Raw genomic sequence first — 16,858 nt, 5'->3', positions numbered from 1 at the left:
CTGTGTGTTAGTGCCGGCTATTATTTGATTCGGTCCTTAGAGGACGAACTTATTTTGTTGTCTGAATTTGTGTTTAACCGTTTAACTTATGAACCAGCCGAGAGAGCTCGTAACAACTCAAACGACGCGCATGTGGTTTAAAATTCCAGCTGTGCCATCGGCAAGGGGGCATGTCATAACCCAATGATTTTTAGTGCCTCGGCACATTGGAATTTTCCTGCCACATGGAGCTTTCTTTGCACGGTGGATTTCTCAGCTGCAGAGAGAAATCCCCGGTGCAAAAGAGTTCCCACCACACGTATGCAAATTAGTGTCCCACTATTGGTCAATTCTAAATTATTCCTACGTGGCGGCTAGCAATTGGCTCGCTAGCTGTATAAAAGGTTAGAGCAGTTTCCGCCCAAGTTGGAGGACTCCACAACCATCTTGTGGGGAACTCTGAGCGCGCTGTGGAGCCTAGCAAACTCCGCGTGTGTCTTGGAGGAGGACATAAAGGCCTGATCAGCTTTTAGCCACTCCCCATCATAGTGGAAAATTTGACGTACCCCCGTGTGAAACGCTCTTGGAGTTGTACATCGATGACTCATCTCAGTTCGGTTCGGAAGAGATCTCATTTGTGTTTGTTCATAGATTCATAGATGTTAGGGTCGGAAGGGACCTCAATACATCATCGAGTCCGACCCCCTGCATAAGCAGGAAAGAGTGCTGGGTCTAGATGACCCCAGCTAGATGCTCATCTAACCTCCTCTTGAAGACCCCCAGGGTAGGGAGAGCACCACCTCCCTTGGAAGCCCGTTCCAGACCTTGGCCACTCGAACTGTGAAGAAGTTCCTCCTAATGTCCAATCTAAATCTGCTCTCTGCTAGCTTGTGGCCATTATTTCTTCTAACCCCCGGGGGCGCCTTGGTGAATAAATACTCACCAATTCCCTTCTGTGCCCCTGTGATGAACTTATAGGCGGCCACAAGGTCACCTCTCAACTTTCTCTTGCGGAGGCTGAAAAGGTCCAGTTTCTCTAGTCTCTCCTCGTAGGGCTTGGTCTGTAGGCCCTTAACCATACAAGTGGCCCTTCTCTGGACCCTCTCCAGGTTATCCGCATCCCTCTTGAATTGCAGTGCCCAGAATTGCACACAGTACTCCAACTGCGGTCTGACCAGCGCCCGACAGAGGGGAAGTATCACCTCCTTGGACCTATTCGTCATGCATCTGCTGATGCACGACACTGAGGCAAAGAACTCGTTGAGGAGTTCAGCCTTGTCCCCCCTGTCTGTCACCAATTGTTTCTGCCCATTTAGCAGGGGTCCTATTCCTCCCTGGGCCTTCCTTTTACTCCCTATATATCTAAAAAACAATTTCTTGTTGTCTTTTACTTGGTTTGCCATCCTCAGCTCCATGGTAGCTTTGATCCGTCTAACTGCCTCCCTACAAGCACGAGCAGAGGAGGTATATTCATCTTTAGTGATCTCACCCTGTTTCCACTTTTTATGTGCTCCCCTTTTGTCCCTTAGGCTGCCCTGGATTTCTCTGGTCAGCCATGGAAGCCTCCTGGCCCCTTTCCCTCTTTTGCCTCGCTCGGGGATCATCTTGCTTTTTGCCCGAAGGATCATTTCCTTAAGGCACAGCCACCCTTCTTGGGCTTCCATTTCTTCAAATCTCTTACTCTGCACTGCGTCCTTGACTAATCACCTGAGTTCATTGAAATCAGCTTTCCTAAAGTCTAGCACTTTCACCCTACTAGTTACCTTACCCACTCGACGTAGTTGTTAGTGTGCAACTGCAACTCAAGCAAGTTTCCTTCCTGCACTGTGACCATCGGCAGTGTAAGTAAAGCTTTCTTTGTAAAACCAATACGCTTCTGTGCCTAACTCTACTCCATCGTGGAAAAACCCCACCTGATGGTCCAGGCTACCGGCCATAGCCTTAGACCGCCCTCGGTCCCGACAGTGGGGAGCAGAGTTTCTAAGCAGAAGGGAAGGAAAGGTAGTCTGTTAGTCTGCCAGCAGCAGATTCTTTCTAGGAACAATGGGAGAAGCCTAGTGTAGATAGTAACTAAAGAACTTGAGAAGATAACTTATGATGTGTGTTGTATGTACACACCTTAGCATTGCCCAAGTTACAACCAACTTATAGGCATTGTGTCTACACACCTTCCACAGCACTGTGCCCAAATTACAACCTAGACTACTAAATTGAGCATATGTTTATAGAGCAAGGTGTCTAGAGCTCTACCAAACCATCAGTTGTGAAGTCCATGACTATTGGCAGCCAAAATAAAAGCTGTCATGAAAGCTGCTCTCACTGGCAATGGCTTCAGGATCAGTGAAGCACAAATGTAGCTGAATGTCTTCCCTCCCCTCAGCTCTGTCTCATGGAAACATGGTGTTCTTGATTGAGCCTCTCTCTTTATTTTGATGTAAAACTGTTAAAAAAATAGGTACAACTGCATTTTTTTTTCAATTGGAGTCATCAATGAACACATAATAGACTATACTAATAGTTCCTCAAACCTTTTCTTTTTTTGAAGAAACTAAGGGAACGAACTCGAAGAAACCTGCTCTAAGTTACTCCCTTTCCTATTTTTTCAAAACAGAAAACACATGATGAAGGAACTGCATTGTCTGTCACAGGGCAGATTTTTCTAGTAGCTGTTTTTTATCAGTGATGGTTGAAGTCTGATACAGAGCCAGATCAAGCTCTGGAAGGCCTGATTCAATGTTGTACACCTGGTCATAAATCAGGAATCATTCCATTTCAGTAAATATAGCATGATTGAAAGACAATTAGGCTTCAAAGATTTGCTGCTGAAAAAGTTTGTTAATGTTAACCCTTTTAAAATAAGATGTACGCTTATAAATGAACTGAGTTTCCTTTGAGGTTCTCATACTAATTGCATTGCTGTCCTTTGAGTCAATGGTTGAACTGCTGCTTTCTTGGAAAATGCCAATATTTCACTTTTTATGTCTCAGTAAAATATCAAGTTGGGTAAATGTCTTCATGTTCTGCCATCTTACTTTTAACATATATTTAACCAAAGAACTATAATGGTGTCTCTATATCTTCCATGAATTTGTACACACTGAATCAAGAGAGACATTCAAACATATAAATAGTTGTTTACTCACAAAACAGAGATTATCTGGTTTTTCATGGTGAGGGATTTGGAGTTGGATAAGAAGACAGGAAGAGGGAAGATATCATTAATAATCTCAGAAGTGTTTTCCTTGAGCTGTTGGCCGTCTTTAAATTGTTAAGTCTTCAGAATGATTGAGATGAGTGGTCTTGCTAGAAGGTTTTTTTTTTTATAACAAGCCAGTTTAATTCTAATTAGCCCATTCAGAATCCTATTCCCATTTCCTCCTTAGAACACAAATAGTCAATTAGCTGAGAGCCAAATTCAATCTGGGCCCCCTCTTATGTGCAATCTCTATAGTAAGGGCCTTTTGATAATTGCAGCAGGCAGCCAATTCATCTAGACATACTGGGAATGAAAGAAAAAAACAACTCTAAATGCCCATCTGGGTTTTGGAAAGTAGATATTTCAAGATGTAGCAGGCTGCAGTATAATAGGTCATCAGTGTCAGTCCAGATGTGATTGCCACAGTATAATAAATCAGCTCCTGACAAATGCCATTCATATCCAGCAATTGAGAGCCCATTGGTCTTTTTTAATTAGCTTTCATAGTAGTTCATTTTCTTTGTTTGAATCACCTTTTTCTGGTTTTGTTGTTATAGCCACAAGCAAGGCCAAGGTGAGGTAGCAGTCAAATGGGAAATCCTCTATTTCATAAATCTGCTTGAGTTTATAAACATGCTCCAAGTGAACTTTATCAACCTTTTTCCCTCATCTGACATTTCAGTCCTCATTCACAGAGAGGCGTTTTGCTTTGGAGAAGTGGACACATTCACTTTTTAATGGAAAAGGGTTGTCGTCTTTCCAGTTTATTGACTGTCATTCATGAGAATTTGAATGTTAGCTACTCAATATGAATACTTCTAAACATGAAAATGTTTGACTCAAATGTAGTCATGTCTTATTTAAACCAGACATGCAAAAAAAGCCCTCTTACATACCTGCAAATCCTAAAATTGTGCGCTATTTAAATTATTTATAACCAATTTTCTAAAATGATTAAAGCAGTTTACTAGCCCAGTAGTAAAATAAGCTTGCCAACCCATTACTCTGATTGATATTTAGGAAAAACAAAATTAAGGCTATTTTATTTTTCTGTCCAAAAAATACTATCACCTAGCAAGTAGTGTTTTATACTTACAACTACTATTATGTATTGATAATGATAGATATTAAATAATTTAATTTAATATTACAGAATAACAGCATACAAGTTTCACAGCCATATTTGTGATATACCATTTGCCAGCACAATTTTAGTAACTAATGAATGCAATTATAATCTGGACATTTAGGTAATTTAATCAGTAAGATAATTGGATAATGACTCATTTTAGTAAATGAATATTAAGAATTTTCAGTAGAGGAAAAATTGTAATTTAGTGTTAACTATTCTTGTAAAATAATGACCTTCAGCCATATGATAGGTGCATGAATTTTGCCCCTTGATTGATTAGTAACATTTTGGCACTGATTATCTTCTGCAGATTTTGTTTATTAAAAAAAATGTGGGGTTACAACACATGAAATTAAGTCAGCTCCAACACTGACTTTGTTTTCTGACTTGGGCAAGTTGCTTACTATCTCTGCCTCGATTTTCACTTGGGGATTATAAACCCATTAGGATGTTCTGATAAAAGTTATTGGTAAAGATATTTATTTTAGTGCTTTTTTATGTTAATGCAAGAAAGGTTGGATACATGTAAATTCAATTATTTCCACAAACCAGCTGTCCTCCGCTAAGGATCTCTGCTGTTTATCTGTTGCTAGAAACTTAATTTTTGTTGATTTTTTTTTTTTTTTTTTTTTTTCCAAACCAGTGTAGCATATCAGTGAATATCTTCAGTTTGACAGCAGCTAATGTTTGTAAAGCACTTTGGAGGTGAAAACTGCTATTAAATGCAAATGCTATTCTAGAGCAGCAGTTTTGTGAAGATGTAAAACTAGTATTATTGCAGTCTCATAAGCCTTAAGAAATAATTCATAGGTTATTGTTATAGTCAAAGAGTTTCTCTTCTGCCCTCTATTTTTCATTTGCTTGTAACTTTTTTGGGGGGGAAAAAAATCTGTTTAGGCTGAAAATGGCCATGGCAGGTAATTAAAAATAAAAAGTTGTGGAAAATCTTCTAGATGTCATTTTTTACTCATTAAAGGAAAAATCAAACAACAAAGGAGTATTTCTGTGCAATTGTAACAGCCTTTCCTCCTCTAGAGCTCCAGGAGTCCTCTGTCTTGTCCTTCAATCATTCTTTAAATGGATATCATGAATTTAAAATGTAGCTACCTATCTTACCCTTACTGAAATTCTGCAGAATACTTGCCACCACCATGGTGCCTCTAAGTAACTGTAAGGTGATCTGAAGTTGCCTGTATTTAAATCTTCCTGCATAAAGAGCATGCTATTAAAACCAAGTATTATCAGGATGTTACTAATCATCATCTAGCCATCCTGCTTTCACCTGCTTTCATTTCTATCTATCTGTCATTTATGTAGGATACAAGTGTGCATTTGCTTTCTATGGGCACATCTACACGTGCCATTAAGGCAAAGTCATAAGCTCTGGTGTAGTTCACACCAGCATTTACATGCGTGTCCAAGACCACAGCACTTTGAGCCAGGGTGGAGCAGACCGAGGCTCTCAGGGACCCTGCGGATGAGCCCCAGGCTCCTGGTGGTGGTGTTGGGCAATGGAGGGGCTGGTTGGGGCATGCAGGTGCAACAGTGAGAGGCTAGGCAGCAGGCAGCTCCTGCCTTTTCACACCCTCATGCCTCAGCCAGCCCCTGTCACTGTCTACACATGTATTTTGGCAGAGTAAATTACTCCACTGTAGGATAGTACTGTCCCTGACAGTACTATCCTATGATAGAGTTAATTTACTGTACCATAATACCTGTGCATATGTAGACAGTGTCGCTGTACTATTGAGCTAAATAGTCAACTCCACAGTAAAACTCACATGTAGATGCATCCTATATGATTTTATGTTACTGCCTATCACTATAGTATTTGCGTGTCTTCCATGTAAAATCGAAGTTGTTAGAGGCATTTCTCCCTTCTACCAAAATTAATGTAATTTAAGCTTTAGTCTTGGTAATGTGTTAGAGGTGGGATGAGGTCATGACACAACAAGTATCTTGTATTTCCAGTTAGCAGAGCAAGTTTCTTGTATTCCCTGAGGTCTCCACTACCTGAAGCAGGGTTCAAAAGAGGATGGAACTAGACTTCTGTCAGTGGTGGCAGATGACCGAACAAGGGACAATCGTCTCAAGTTGCAGCAAGGGAAGTTTAGGTTAGATATTAGGAAGAATTTTCTCACTCGGAGCGTAATAAAATACTGGAACAGGTTACCCAGAGAGGTGGTGGAAGCTCCACCCTTGAAGGTTTTCGAGACCTGGCTAGAAGCTTTGGCCTGAATGATATAGTTGGGGTTGGTCCTGCTTTGAGGTCCCTTACAACCCTAATTTTCTATGATTTTATGATATTGTGCTTTAATTTGCACACCTAGCAGGGTCTCCCCTGTGGATGGGAGCCCTGTCAGCTGATGGGGCTCCGAGCTGCAGGGGTGCACCGTGCCCAGTGTAAAACCCCTGAGACTTGGGGATCGCATCAGCCATGATCCCCCATGTCCAGGGTTTTCCACACTCCCAAGCCCTGGTGATTGTATCTCCCATGATCCCTAGGGCTTGTAGGGTTCAGGAAACCCCTGGAACCCAGGGTCATGGCTGCCATGATCCCTAGGACTCCAAAGTGCAGGGAACACCAAGGGCCAGAAATCATGGTGATCTTTCAGTCCCAGGGGTTTCCCACACCCCAAGAGTAGGGAATAGTCCTGCAGCTATCCTCTGGTCCCAAGGATTTCCCCATAGCTGCAGAGCAGAGATATTGCCACAGTGGCAGTCCTCCAGCCCTGGGGATGCACGGTGTGCCTCTGTACTGGGACCCCTCAACTGAGGTGCATGGGGTTCCCAGCCATGGGAGCTTGCTGGTGCATTAGGAGTCTGGTATTGGGCTCCCCATGCACCAGCAATAAGGTGTGATGGGATCTAATGCTTTTGAAAAAGTTGTCTTTTAATTTAAGAAGAAAAAACCCACATTATCATGAGTATAGTATCCATATTTCTAAGTTTCACTGTATAATTTTATAATATACATCCTCTCTCAGAAAACTAGACAGATTGATAGTGATGGCATTACAGGGTCTAATTGCCTGGAAATCCAGCATAATGTCACTCAGAGATACGTTTATTACTATGCAGCCACTTGCTCTTGCTTAGTGAGGATTGTGATGACCAAGTTTTTGACACTACACCAACTCAAATCAGAATTTTAAAGACATAATTAGAAAAATGCCAGGAAATAAGGGAATTAATCTCCATTAAAAACAGATTAAAAAAAAAAGAAAGAAATTTGAAGGGCACATCTTCAAAAAATAGACATTTTAAATAATTTATCATATTAAATATTAAACAGGAGCTGTCTTAAGTGGTGCCTTATTTGTGGTTCAAATGTGATTTCACAAAAAGCTGCAGGTTATATTTTTTTATTCTTCATTTTTATTTCTGTACTAGAAACTTTTAATCAATGGAGTTTAGTCAGCTATTCCCATTTAGTAGTGATAATACTAAGATGTAAGTTGTCTAAAGCTATTCCAGGGTCAAACTAAGTATAGTATTAGAAGTGTAGTTAGAATGCATTTGCAGCCTACACCTTCTACAAAGTCAAAGGCCAAGTCTGGTGGCTCACTGGTCATACTGGTTTCTTTTGCTAATGGCATAGAAGTGAATGATGCAGTTAGCTTTGCAACTACCTGTTTTCAACTCCCTAACAAAAATGACAAGGTATTTATTTTATATATGAGATGACTAGTCCAGAGTAAGGCTCATGATCCTGACTCTGGAGCTGTAGCAAGACTCTTTTACCTGGTTTCACCCTCACTGCACCTTATAAGCAGCCCGTTGTTTGAATTAGGGATACCAGACAGCTTGAAGGGCTCATCTCAACTGTGTATCTCTGCCAGATATTCTTCCACTCTTCAAGGGGTTCACATACTTACCTCCTTCAAGAAATACTGTAGCGATGAAAACTATGAAATTAAAAGTATTCAAAGCAGTCAGGAAGTGAGACATAGGACTCCATTCCCAACTGAAATCCTGTTGTGGGGTTGATATATGAAACGGATACATGGTTTCTTTGAGTGGCAGAGCTTTTGGCATTTACTGCCTCAGGCTCACATCAGTAAAAACACAAGTCTACAGAAAAAAATGGGTTTAATGATTCAAGGTTGTCCCCATACCTATCCCAAAAGATGTCCTATGAATTAGAGATTAGGGAGAGGGCAGGAAGACTCCCTATCAGTCTCTGTAGAAAACAGAAATTAATCACCTTAGTTTCTATGAAGTCAGGAAGGGAAAAGTGTCAGATTCTGTTGAGAATAGGGTAGTATTTTATGGACCAGTAGTAAACATAGATTCATATTCAGCAATTTACAGTTACCAAATTAGGTAATTTCTTAGGGTATGGAGACATGCACATTTGGGGCTGTTTCAAAAGGGCAACAGCTGCTATGTTCTATTATGTATGGACAAGACGTGAATAATACAAATGTAGCAAATCTGCTCCAGCTTCACCAAAAATGCTGCTTCATCCAGAGTTAAAAGTTGGAGCAGTTTTGCTACATTTGGACTGTTCTGGGCTTGTCAACACATTACAGTTAGAACATGACAGCTGCTGCCCTTTTGAAACAACCCCAAATGCACGTGTGTATCTATAACCTCATTCTCTGTTCTTTTTCTTAAGAAAAGCCATTCAAAACTATAAGCTCAGGAACCTTAACAGTCCATCTTTCTACACGAGGGAGAGTTTGTATTTTTATAGAGGCACAGGTTTAATCAGTGGAGATCACACTTCAGGAGCCTCCTGCCCGGAAGGACAAGAGGAATTTAAATGTTTCAGAAAGGAAATGTAATGTTTTCTCTCAAAACAGACATTGTTGTCCCCAAACAACGGTGAGTTCGTGCCCGGTGCGCGTGTGCCAATAAACACACAGGGTTGAAGGATCCAACTTAATCTTTATTTCTGCACAGAAAGTGGTGCTTGGCAATCGTTCGCAAAGCAAGCACCCACACCTCAGTGGGCGTCTGCCTTATATAGCTACGTAACAGGTTAAACTTGCTGATGTGATGAAATGTATAGCAAGCCCAGCAAGTAACCTCCCTTCCAGCTCCCCCCCAAGTAACCCCCCTTCCAGCTCCGGACTTTGTTGATACAGCTTTCCTTCTAGCAAGGCCACCAATTAAGCAACTAAGCAACAAGCGATCTCCCCCAGCCTAAACAACCTACTCTATGCCCTGGGTTAGATAAAATACTTTTCAAAACATACAAAGCTGTTCCCGAAGTAGAAAATTCAGTGAAAGTTCAGGGGTACCCATCAAATCCCCACTTCGAGACTATGGCCCTTATAGAAAAGGCCCATAGTTCTCGACTATCTTTCTCATCTCCAGAAATCTTTTTGCTTCCTCCCGATTGTTTTGGATCGGGTTTGTAACTGATGATTTTACAAACATCACGCGGTGAACTGGGGAAGAAATTGATTTCTTGAGTATCTCACAACACATTGGCGCACACTGTATCCCACAACAGATCATCAAGAAAATACACATACTTGCCACAATTAATAGGAAAATTTGCTTAAGCCATGAAAAATTAGGAAGCCAAGAAGTAAGCCATGAGAAGTCGAACCCTTCCCCTTGCTTAATGTGGGACAGAACTTTTTTTAACTTCTGCACTTTTGACTCTATCAACTCGGAGTTATCTGTCAAATTAAAACAACACATTCCCTCAAACTCTTCACATCCGTGGTTATGCCTCAGCAACAGGTAATCTATGGCTGCTCTATTTTGCAGAGTAGCTCCTCTTAGTTCTTTCATTTCAATATTGAGGGCAGCTAGGGCCTGTGAAGTTGTATTTAGGCCCTTTGCCAGGGCACAGGCTACCTTACCAAGCTGCCTCTCAGCATCCACTACTAGACCTAGCATCCCTACTAGGAAAACTGCTAAGGACACTACCTCGGCCTCACTCAGGAGGTTTATGTCACTATCACAGGATTTATCTAGCACCTTCGAACCTCTCCGGTGACGCTTACTAGAGATCTTAGGCATACCTGGTAGCCAGACAGTCAACCGGCCTAGAGCACAAGGGCCTCCTGTGGCATTGGCTGGGATATATGAATAGGCAGTCTTCCCACAAAGGAGGAACCACTCCCGGGGTAATATAACATGAACGTAGTTGCAAGATACATTAGTCATGTCTGAGCAATTGAAAATTTTCGTTTCTTTGGTTAGGCTTTTGCAAGCTTGGGTACAGTTCACAAAATTGGCACAGCTGGTGTTACCAGGGGAGGTGACTGTCAACAAATCTATTTCAAAGGTACTAGCGTTTTTTTCTGTGGTAATGGTTCCCCACATGGAGTTGTTAGTGTAATTGATTGGACCTCCTATTCCCCCAGATGTGAACCAAGTCTGATTCTGGAGTGCTTCCATTGGAGTGGGCACCCCTATAAGGCATGACGTGAAAATATCATCAACTGATATTCCACCTGCCAAACAAAAATGAGTGACATTTAATATGTCCTTTGCCAAATGAACCCACACACTTTGACTCTTCTCGAACCTTTGATGCACCAACCCCTTAGACTCTAGAAACATTACACCTATGCAAAGAACTACTTTCCACATGGTTGACATTTAAACAGAAATTTAAGTTCTTCTACTGGTTCTGCTGTCCAACGGTGTCCGTTTGTGTCGGCTTCCGGTGCGACACTCTCAGCAACTTCTCCTGCAGGTGGTACTTCTGGTGCGGCCTTCACCCGAGTGTAGTGTATCCACGGTTTTACCCCCTGAACCTTCACTGCAGCGTGAGTAGTAAGAATCACAGGATACGGTCCCTTCCACCTGGGCTGAAGCAGCTCGTCTTTCCACGTCCGGACCAGCACCTTGTCTCCGATCTGGAACTTGTGGACTGGTGTATCTAGAGGGAGTGGAAGTCGTTCCTGGACATACCTGTGGAGAGAAGACAATACAGCAGACAAAGTATACAAATAATCTTTTACCCAACCTTCCCCTTTTACATGCATTTGACTCCCATGTGTCACCACTGGATTCTTAGGATATGGCTTTCCATACATTAATTCAAATGGACTAACTCCCAATTTAGCTCTAGGGGCTATGCGCACTCTAAGCAAGGCAAGAGGCAGAGCTTCGGGCCATTTCAACTGAGTTTCCTGGCAAAGTTTAGCCAGCTGTCTTTTTAGAGTCTGATTCATTCGTTCCACCTGTCCACTTGACTGTGGTCTCCATGCTGTGTGAAGGTCCCATTGTATCCCCAGAGCCCGGGAAACTGCCTGGGTCACCTCCAACACAAAGTGTGGCCCTCAATCCGAGGCTAATCCCTCTGGGATTCCGAATCGTGGAATCATTTCTTTTAGCATCACCCGGACCACTTGTTTTGCTTGGTTGGTTCGGCACGGGAAGGCCTCAGTCCATCTAGTTAGAGTGTCCATGAGCACTAACAGGTATTTGTAGTGTCCCTTTCTGGGAACTTCAGAGAAATCTATCTGCTAACATTCTCCTGCTAATAGTCCTTGCCTTCCTGCTCCTGGCGGAGGTTTGGGGGAAATCTTAGGATTGTTGGCACAACAGACAGGGCATCTACGCACTATTTGTTCTGCTGTTTTTCTCATCTTAGGTCCCACTACAATTCTTTGGAGACCTTGGGTCATGGCATCAGCTCCCATATGGGTGCTCTGGTGTTACTCTTGGAGCACTTTGCTAAGAATCAGTTTTGGCATCAGGACTTGTCCCTCAGGCAAAACCCACCATCCATCTTGTTGTTCTTTGCTTCCCAATTTCTCTGCGAGTTGGTTCTCTTTTTCAGTATATTTGGGAGGTTCCTCAGGTAACATTACCTGAGGCATCAATGCCAACATTTGAGTCTCTTGAACTTGTCCTCTAGCTGCCTTTTTCACCGCAGCATCTGCTTGTCGATTTCCTTTAATAACGTCAGCATCTCCCTTTTGATGGGCCTTACAGTGCACCACAGCTACCTCTAGTGCTTCCATCACGGCTTCAAGTAATTTCAGGATTTCTGTTCCATGCTTTACTGGGCTTTTACTTGCCATTAAGAATCCTCTCTCTTTCCATATAGCTCCGTGGGTGTGTAAGACTCCAAAGGCGTACTTCGAATCCGTGTATATAGTGGCTATCTTTCCTTTTGCCAAATGGAGAGCTCGGGTCAGCGCAATAAGCTCAGCTTTCTGTGCAGAGGTATTTGGAGGCAAGGCGTTTGCCTCCACGGTATCCCATGATGTAACCATGGCGTATCCCGCCTTTCGGGTTCCATTGTCCATGAAGCTGCTTCCATCTGTGTAGAATTCAAGGTCTGCATTAGGTAGTGGGGCATCTTTAAGATCCAGCCGACTAGCATACACACTCTCGATAGTTTCAATGCAATCATGCTGTAATCCTTCGTCCTGTTCCAATGGCATCAATGTAGCTGGGTTCAGGGTACTAGAGGTTTGCAACTGGATATCTCCTGGATCCAGGAGAGTCGCCTGGTACTTAGCCATTCGTCCAAGGGAAAGCCAGGTTCCCCCCTTTGCATTCATCACCGCCAGCACTGAATGTGGGGTATACACAGTCATTGGTTGTCCTAAAGTAAGTTTCTTAGATTCCTTTACCAGCATAGCGGTAGCTGCCACTGCTCGCAGGCAGGCCGGCCATCCCAAACTAGTGGGATCCAATTGTTTGGAGAAGTAGGCCACTGCTCTTCTCCAGCTACCTAAGTACTGGGTCAGTACTCCTGATGCTACTCCTTGGCGTTCATGTACATAAAGTTGAAATGGTTTACTCAGATCAGGTAGGCCCAGGGCCGGTGCTGTCATAAGGGCCTGTTTGATAGTGTCAAAGCTCTTTCAGCATTCTGCCGTCCATTGCAAATCTCCCTCACTACCAGTAGTGGCCTCATAAAGAGCCTTGGCTATTAGTCCAAAATTGGGGATCCAAATCCGGCAGAATCCTGCCATACCTAAAAAGCCTCGCAACTGTCTCTTGGTCTTTGGGACTGCCATCCGACAGATGGCCTCTTTTCTTTCAGGGCCCAACATCCTCTGGCCTTGTGAGATGTCAAATCCCAAATACCGTACTTTTTTCTCTGTTATTTGGGCTTTCTTTCGAGATATCCGGTAACCCCCCTGTCCCAGGAAGTTTAGTAAACTTACGGTCAGCAGGTGGCACTCTTCCCTTGTTTTTGCTGCAATGAACAAATCATCCACATACTGTAACAGAGTTCCTGATGTCCCTTTGTCCCACTTCTGAAGGTCGGTACTTAAGGCAGTGCTGAAAATAGTGGGACTGTTCTTAAAACCCTGAGGCAAAACTGTCCAGCACAATTGGGTTTTTCTCCTAGTATTCGTGTCTTCCCACTCAAATGCAAAAATCTCTTGGCTGTCTCTTTCAAGTGGGATGCAAAAGAAGGCATCTTTCAGGTCCAGGACTGTAAACCACTGTTCCTCTGCAGACAAAGTAGTCAGCAAAGTATAAGGGTCCTTCACCACCGGATGGAGGGTCACCGTGACCTTGTTCACAGCTCTGAGGTCCTGCACAAAACGATACTCATTACTGTGGGGTTTCTTTACAGGCAAAATGGGGGAATTGAAAGATGATTGACACTCCCAAAGTAAACCATATTTAAGGAATCTCTTTATCAATGGTTCCAGGCCTTTCCAAGATTCTATTTTCAATCGATACTGTGGCACCCTGGGCGGGGTAATTCCCGGCTTTAAATCAATGCTTACAGGGGTAGCCAGCTTGGCTCTTCCTGGCTTCTCTCCTGCCCATACCCATGGTACTACTGCGTCTTCTACTTCTGGGGGAATTCTCCCTTCCTCCCCCTCCTGCAATAGGAGACACACCAGAGCTTTCCAGGCTTCCTCAGTTGGTATCTTCATAGTAATTTTCCCCTCTGAAAAGGTCAATTGGGCCTGCAATTTGCACAGCAAATCCCTCCCAAACAAAGGTATGGGGCACTCAGGCATATACAGGAACTGATGAGACACTTTCTTTCCTCCCAATTTGCATTCCATGGGTGGCACAAAAGGACGATATGTCCGCCGGCCGGTGGCTCCAATTATGGGGATCTTGGTTTTTGATAAGGGTCCTTTAAAATTGGTTACAACTGAATGCGTGGCTCCACTATCTACTAGAAAGTCAATAAGTTCTCCCCCTACTTGCATTTTAACCAGGGGCTCGTCGGGGGAGACAGAGATTACTTCAGTGTTAGCCCCCGGTCCCCATCACTCCTGGTCAGAACCATCCAACATCAACAATCTTTCTTCCTCCTCTCGTCTCTTCTTCTCCCTCTTGGGGCACTCATTTTTCCAATGCCCTTCCTGCTTGCAAATAGCACACTGATTAGGTCCCAACCTGGGACCCTGGCCATAGCCTCCCGGAGCATAGCCCACACCTCCTCTATGCCCTCTACTTCCCCTGCCTCGTCCCCGACTCCTCTGATCTACAATTGCCACTGCCAACAACAATGCTTGTAACGACGCCTGTGCCTTTATTCTCTTATCTTCCCTTTTCTCCTTAACCTGATCTCTGTTGGAGTATACTTTATAAGCAATCTCAATCATTTGGCTGATGCTCATTCCAGCTGCTCCTTCAGTCTTCTGTAGTTTTCTTCTAATATCTGGGGCTGACTGTCCTATAAACAGTGTGTTAAACATCTTGGCATTTTCTGGCAGCTCCGGATCTAAATCCGTCCACTGTCTGGCTGCCTCACATAACCTCCCATAAAAACTGGATGGATCCTCCTTCGGACCCTGCCACACTTCATACAATTTAGACAAATTTTTCTGCTTGGGGATAGCCTCCCGGAGAGCAGCCAGCACAAACTCCCGATACAGCTCTAACTCCTTCCGGCCCCCTCGGGTGTTGGGATCCCAGTCTTGATTTTTCTTAGGGCAAAGTTCATCTACATCACCGGCTGGGTGACGCTGCTGTGCTATCGTGCGTGCTTTCTCTATGACCAACCTCTTTTCTTCTGGAGTCAGAAGAGTGGCCAGTAAGGCCTGAATATCTATCCAGTTTGGTTGGTGGGTGAGGAAAATAGTAGAGAACAACTGGGCCATTGCCTCTGGATTCTGTCGATATTGGCCCACAGACTGTTTCCAATTTATCAAGTCTGCCGTGCTGAATGGCACATGGACAAAAACTGGTTCACCCTCAGGACCCACCGCTTGTCGTAAAGGGGCCTGAACTACTGGTTGGGCCCCTGATCGTAAGCGACTTGCCACAGGGCTAAACGCCCCATCTCCTACAGTCCCCTCTACCACCAGATTGCTACTATCCGCATCCGCCGGACCCGGGGACGGCAACCCAAGGCTGTCAGGGGAGGTGAGGGACGACGGACTGGACAAGCCAGCCGGGAATCCCTGACAAGCCATTACAGGTGCAGTGGAAGTCTCCTGTGGTGACGCATGGCTCACAGGATGAGACGGGGGAGCCATGGGAGCAATTAGCAACTGCACATCTTCCTCCTCCGACTCCTTTGGACATACTGTGGTGACCCCCCGTAAAGCCATTACCCCACTTCCCCTAAATATCCCACACGACTTCTGTGTAACCTCATCCCTATATAAAGTCATATATGCCTCTACATAAAGCATCTCATCCCACTTCCCTTGGCGCCTACAAAACAACTGTAACTGCAAGATTGTGTTATAATCCAAAGACCCATTCTCCAGCCAGGCTGCACCGTCTGCAAGTTGGTACTGTGGCCAACATGTATTGCAATACCGAATCATCTGTTGTTTTGTCATAGGGTCACTTCCAAACTTTGGCCAATTTTTCAAAATGCATCCTAAGGGACTGCAGGGTGGAATCTTAGACTGGTTACTTCCCATTATCCAACTACCGGACAGCGACCACCGCTCAGCCTCAGAACCAAACTGTTTAAAGGGAGTTCACGGGGCTGCCACCCGATCTCACTCGCCTAGGGTATCTATACGGTCGGAACTTTCAAAGCCGTCTCTTTCCCAACCTGCCCAAAATATGGAAAGAAGTACTCACCAGTCTGTTGAAACCTCCCTTGCCCCACCTGATTAAGTTGGTCCTTCGAGCGTTGCGCTGTTGTGCCCCTCCCTGACTCCATCAGGCAACCAGGAGACGGTCAGACCTCCGACGAATAAGGTCAGTGGTGCCTGGCCCTCGCGCCATCCACAGTTGTTGCCGGAGCCGAAGAGGTGGACCAGGCAAGGCAGTCAGCTAGGGTCCCATCTGGGTCGCCAGAAATTGTTGTCCCCAAACAATGGTGAGTTCGTGCCCGGTGCGCTTGTGCCAATAAACACACAGGGTTGAAGGATCCAACTTAATCTTTATTTCTGCGCAGAAAGTGGTGCTTGGCGATCGTTCGCAAAGCAAGCACCCACACCTCAGTGGGCGTCTGCCTTATATAGCTACGTAACAAGTTAAACTTGCTGATGTGATGAAATGTATAGCAAGCCCAGCAAGTAACCCCCCTTCCAGCTCCCCCCCAAGTAACCCCGCTTCCAGCTCCGGACTTTGTTGATACAGCTTTCCTTCTAGCAAGGCCGCCAATTAAGCAACTAAGCAACAAGCTATCTCCCCCAGCCTAAACAACCTACTCTATGCCCTTGGTTAGATAAAATACT

General features: G+C 44.1%; 2 protein-coding genes across 2 annotated transcripts in view; one reads left to right on the top strand and one right to left on the bottom strand.

Annotated features, from left to right (window-relative positions):
* Positions 1-16,858, top strand: part of CNTNAP2 (contactin associated protein 2) — a 1,295,029-nt gene that overhangs the window by 845,164 nt on the left and 433,007 nt on the right. The gene's annotated exons all lie outside the window — the stretch shown is intronic.
* LOC132250863 (syncytin-A-like) lies at positions 9,189-16,628 on the bottom strand. The gene is made up of 2 exons (XM_059728635.1): positions 16,257-16,628; positions 9,189-11,189 (listed from the first exon to the last, which is right to left on the bottom strand). Exon 2 carries the CDS (start codon positions 10,872-10,874, stop codon positions 9,588-9,590), a length of 1,287 nt encoding a protein of 428 aa, XP_059584618.1. The 5' UTR covers positions 10,875-11,189; positions 16,257-16,628; the 3' UTR covers positions 9,189-9,587.

This window comes from Alligator mississippiensis, chromosome 5, assembly GCF_030867095.1.
Source record: "Alligator mississippiensis isolate rAllMis1 chromosome 5, rAllMis1, whole genome shotgun sequence".
NCBI lineage: Eukaryota > Metazoa > Chordata > Crocodylia > Alligatoridae > Alligator > Alligator mississippiensis.
This window is presented reverse-complemented; position numbering and strand designations above follow the sequence as displayed.

Excerpts from the sequence above, each read along its gene's own strand:
- LOC132250863 (XM_059728635.1), bottom strand. The coding sequence starts at position 10,874 with ATGTCAACCATGTGGAAAGTAGTTCTTTGCATAGGTGTAATGTTTCTA.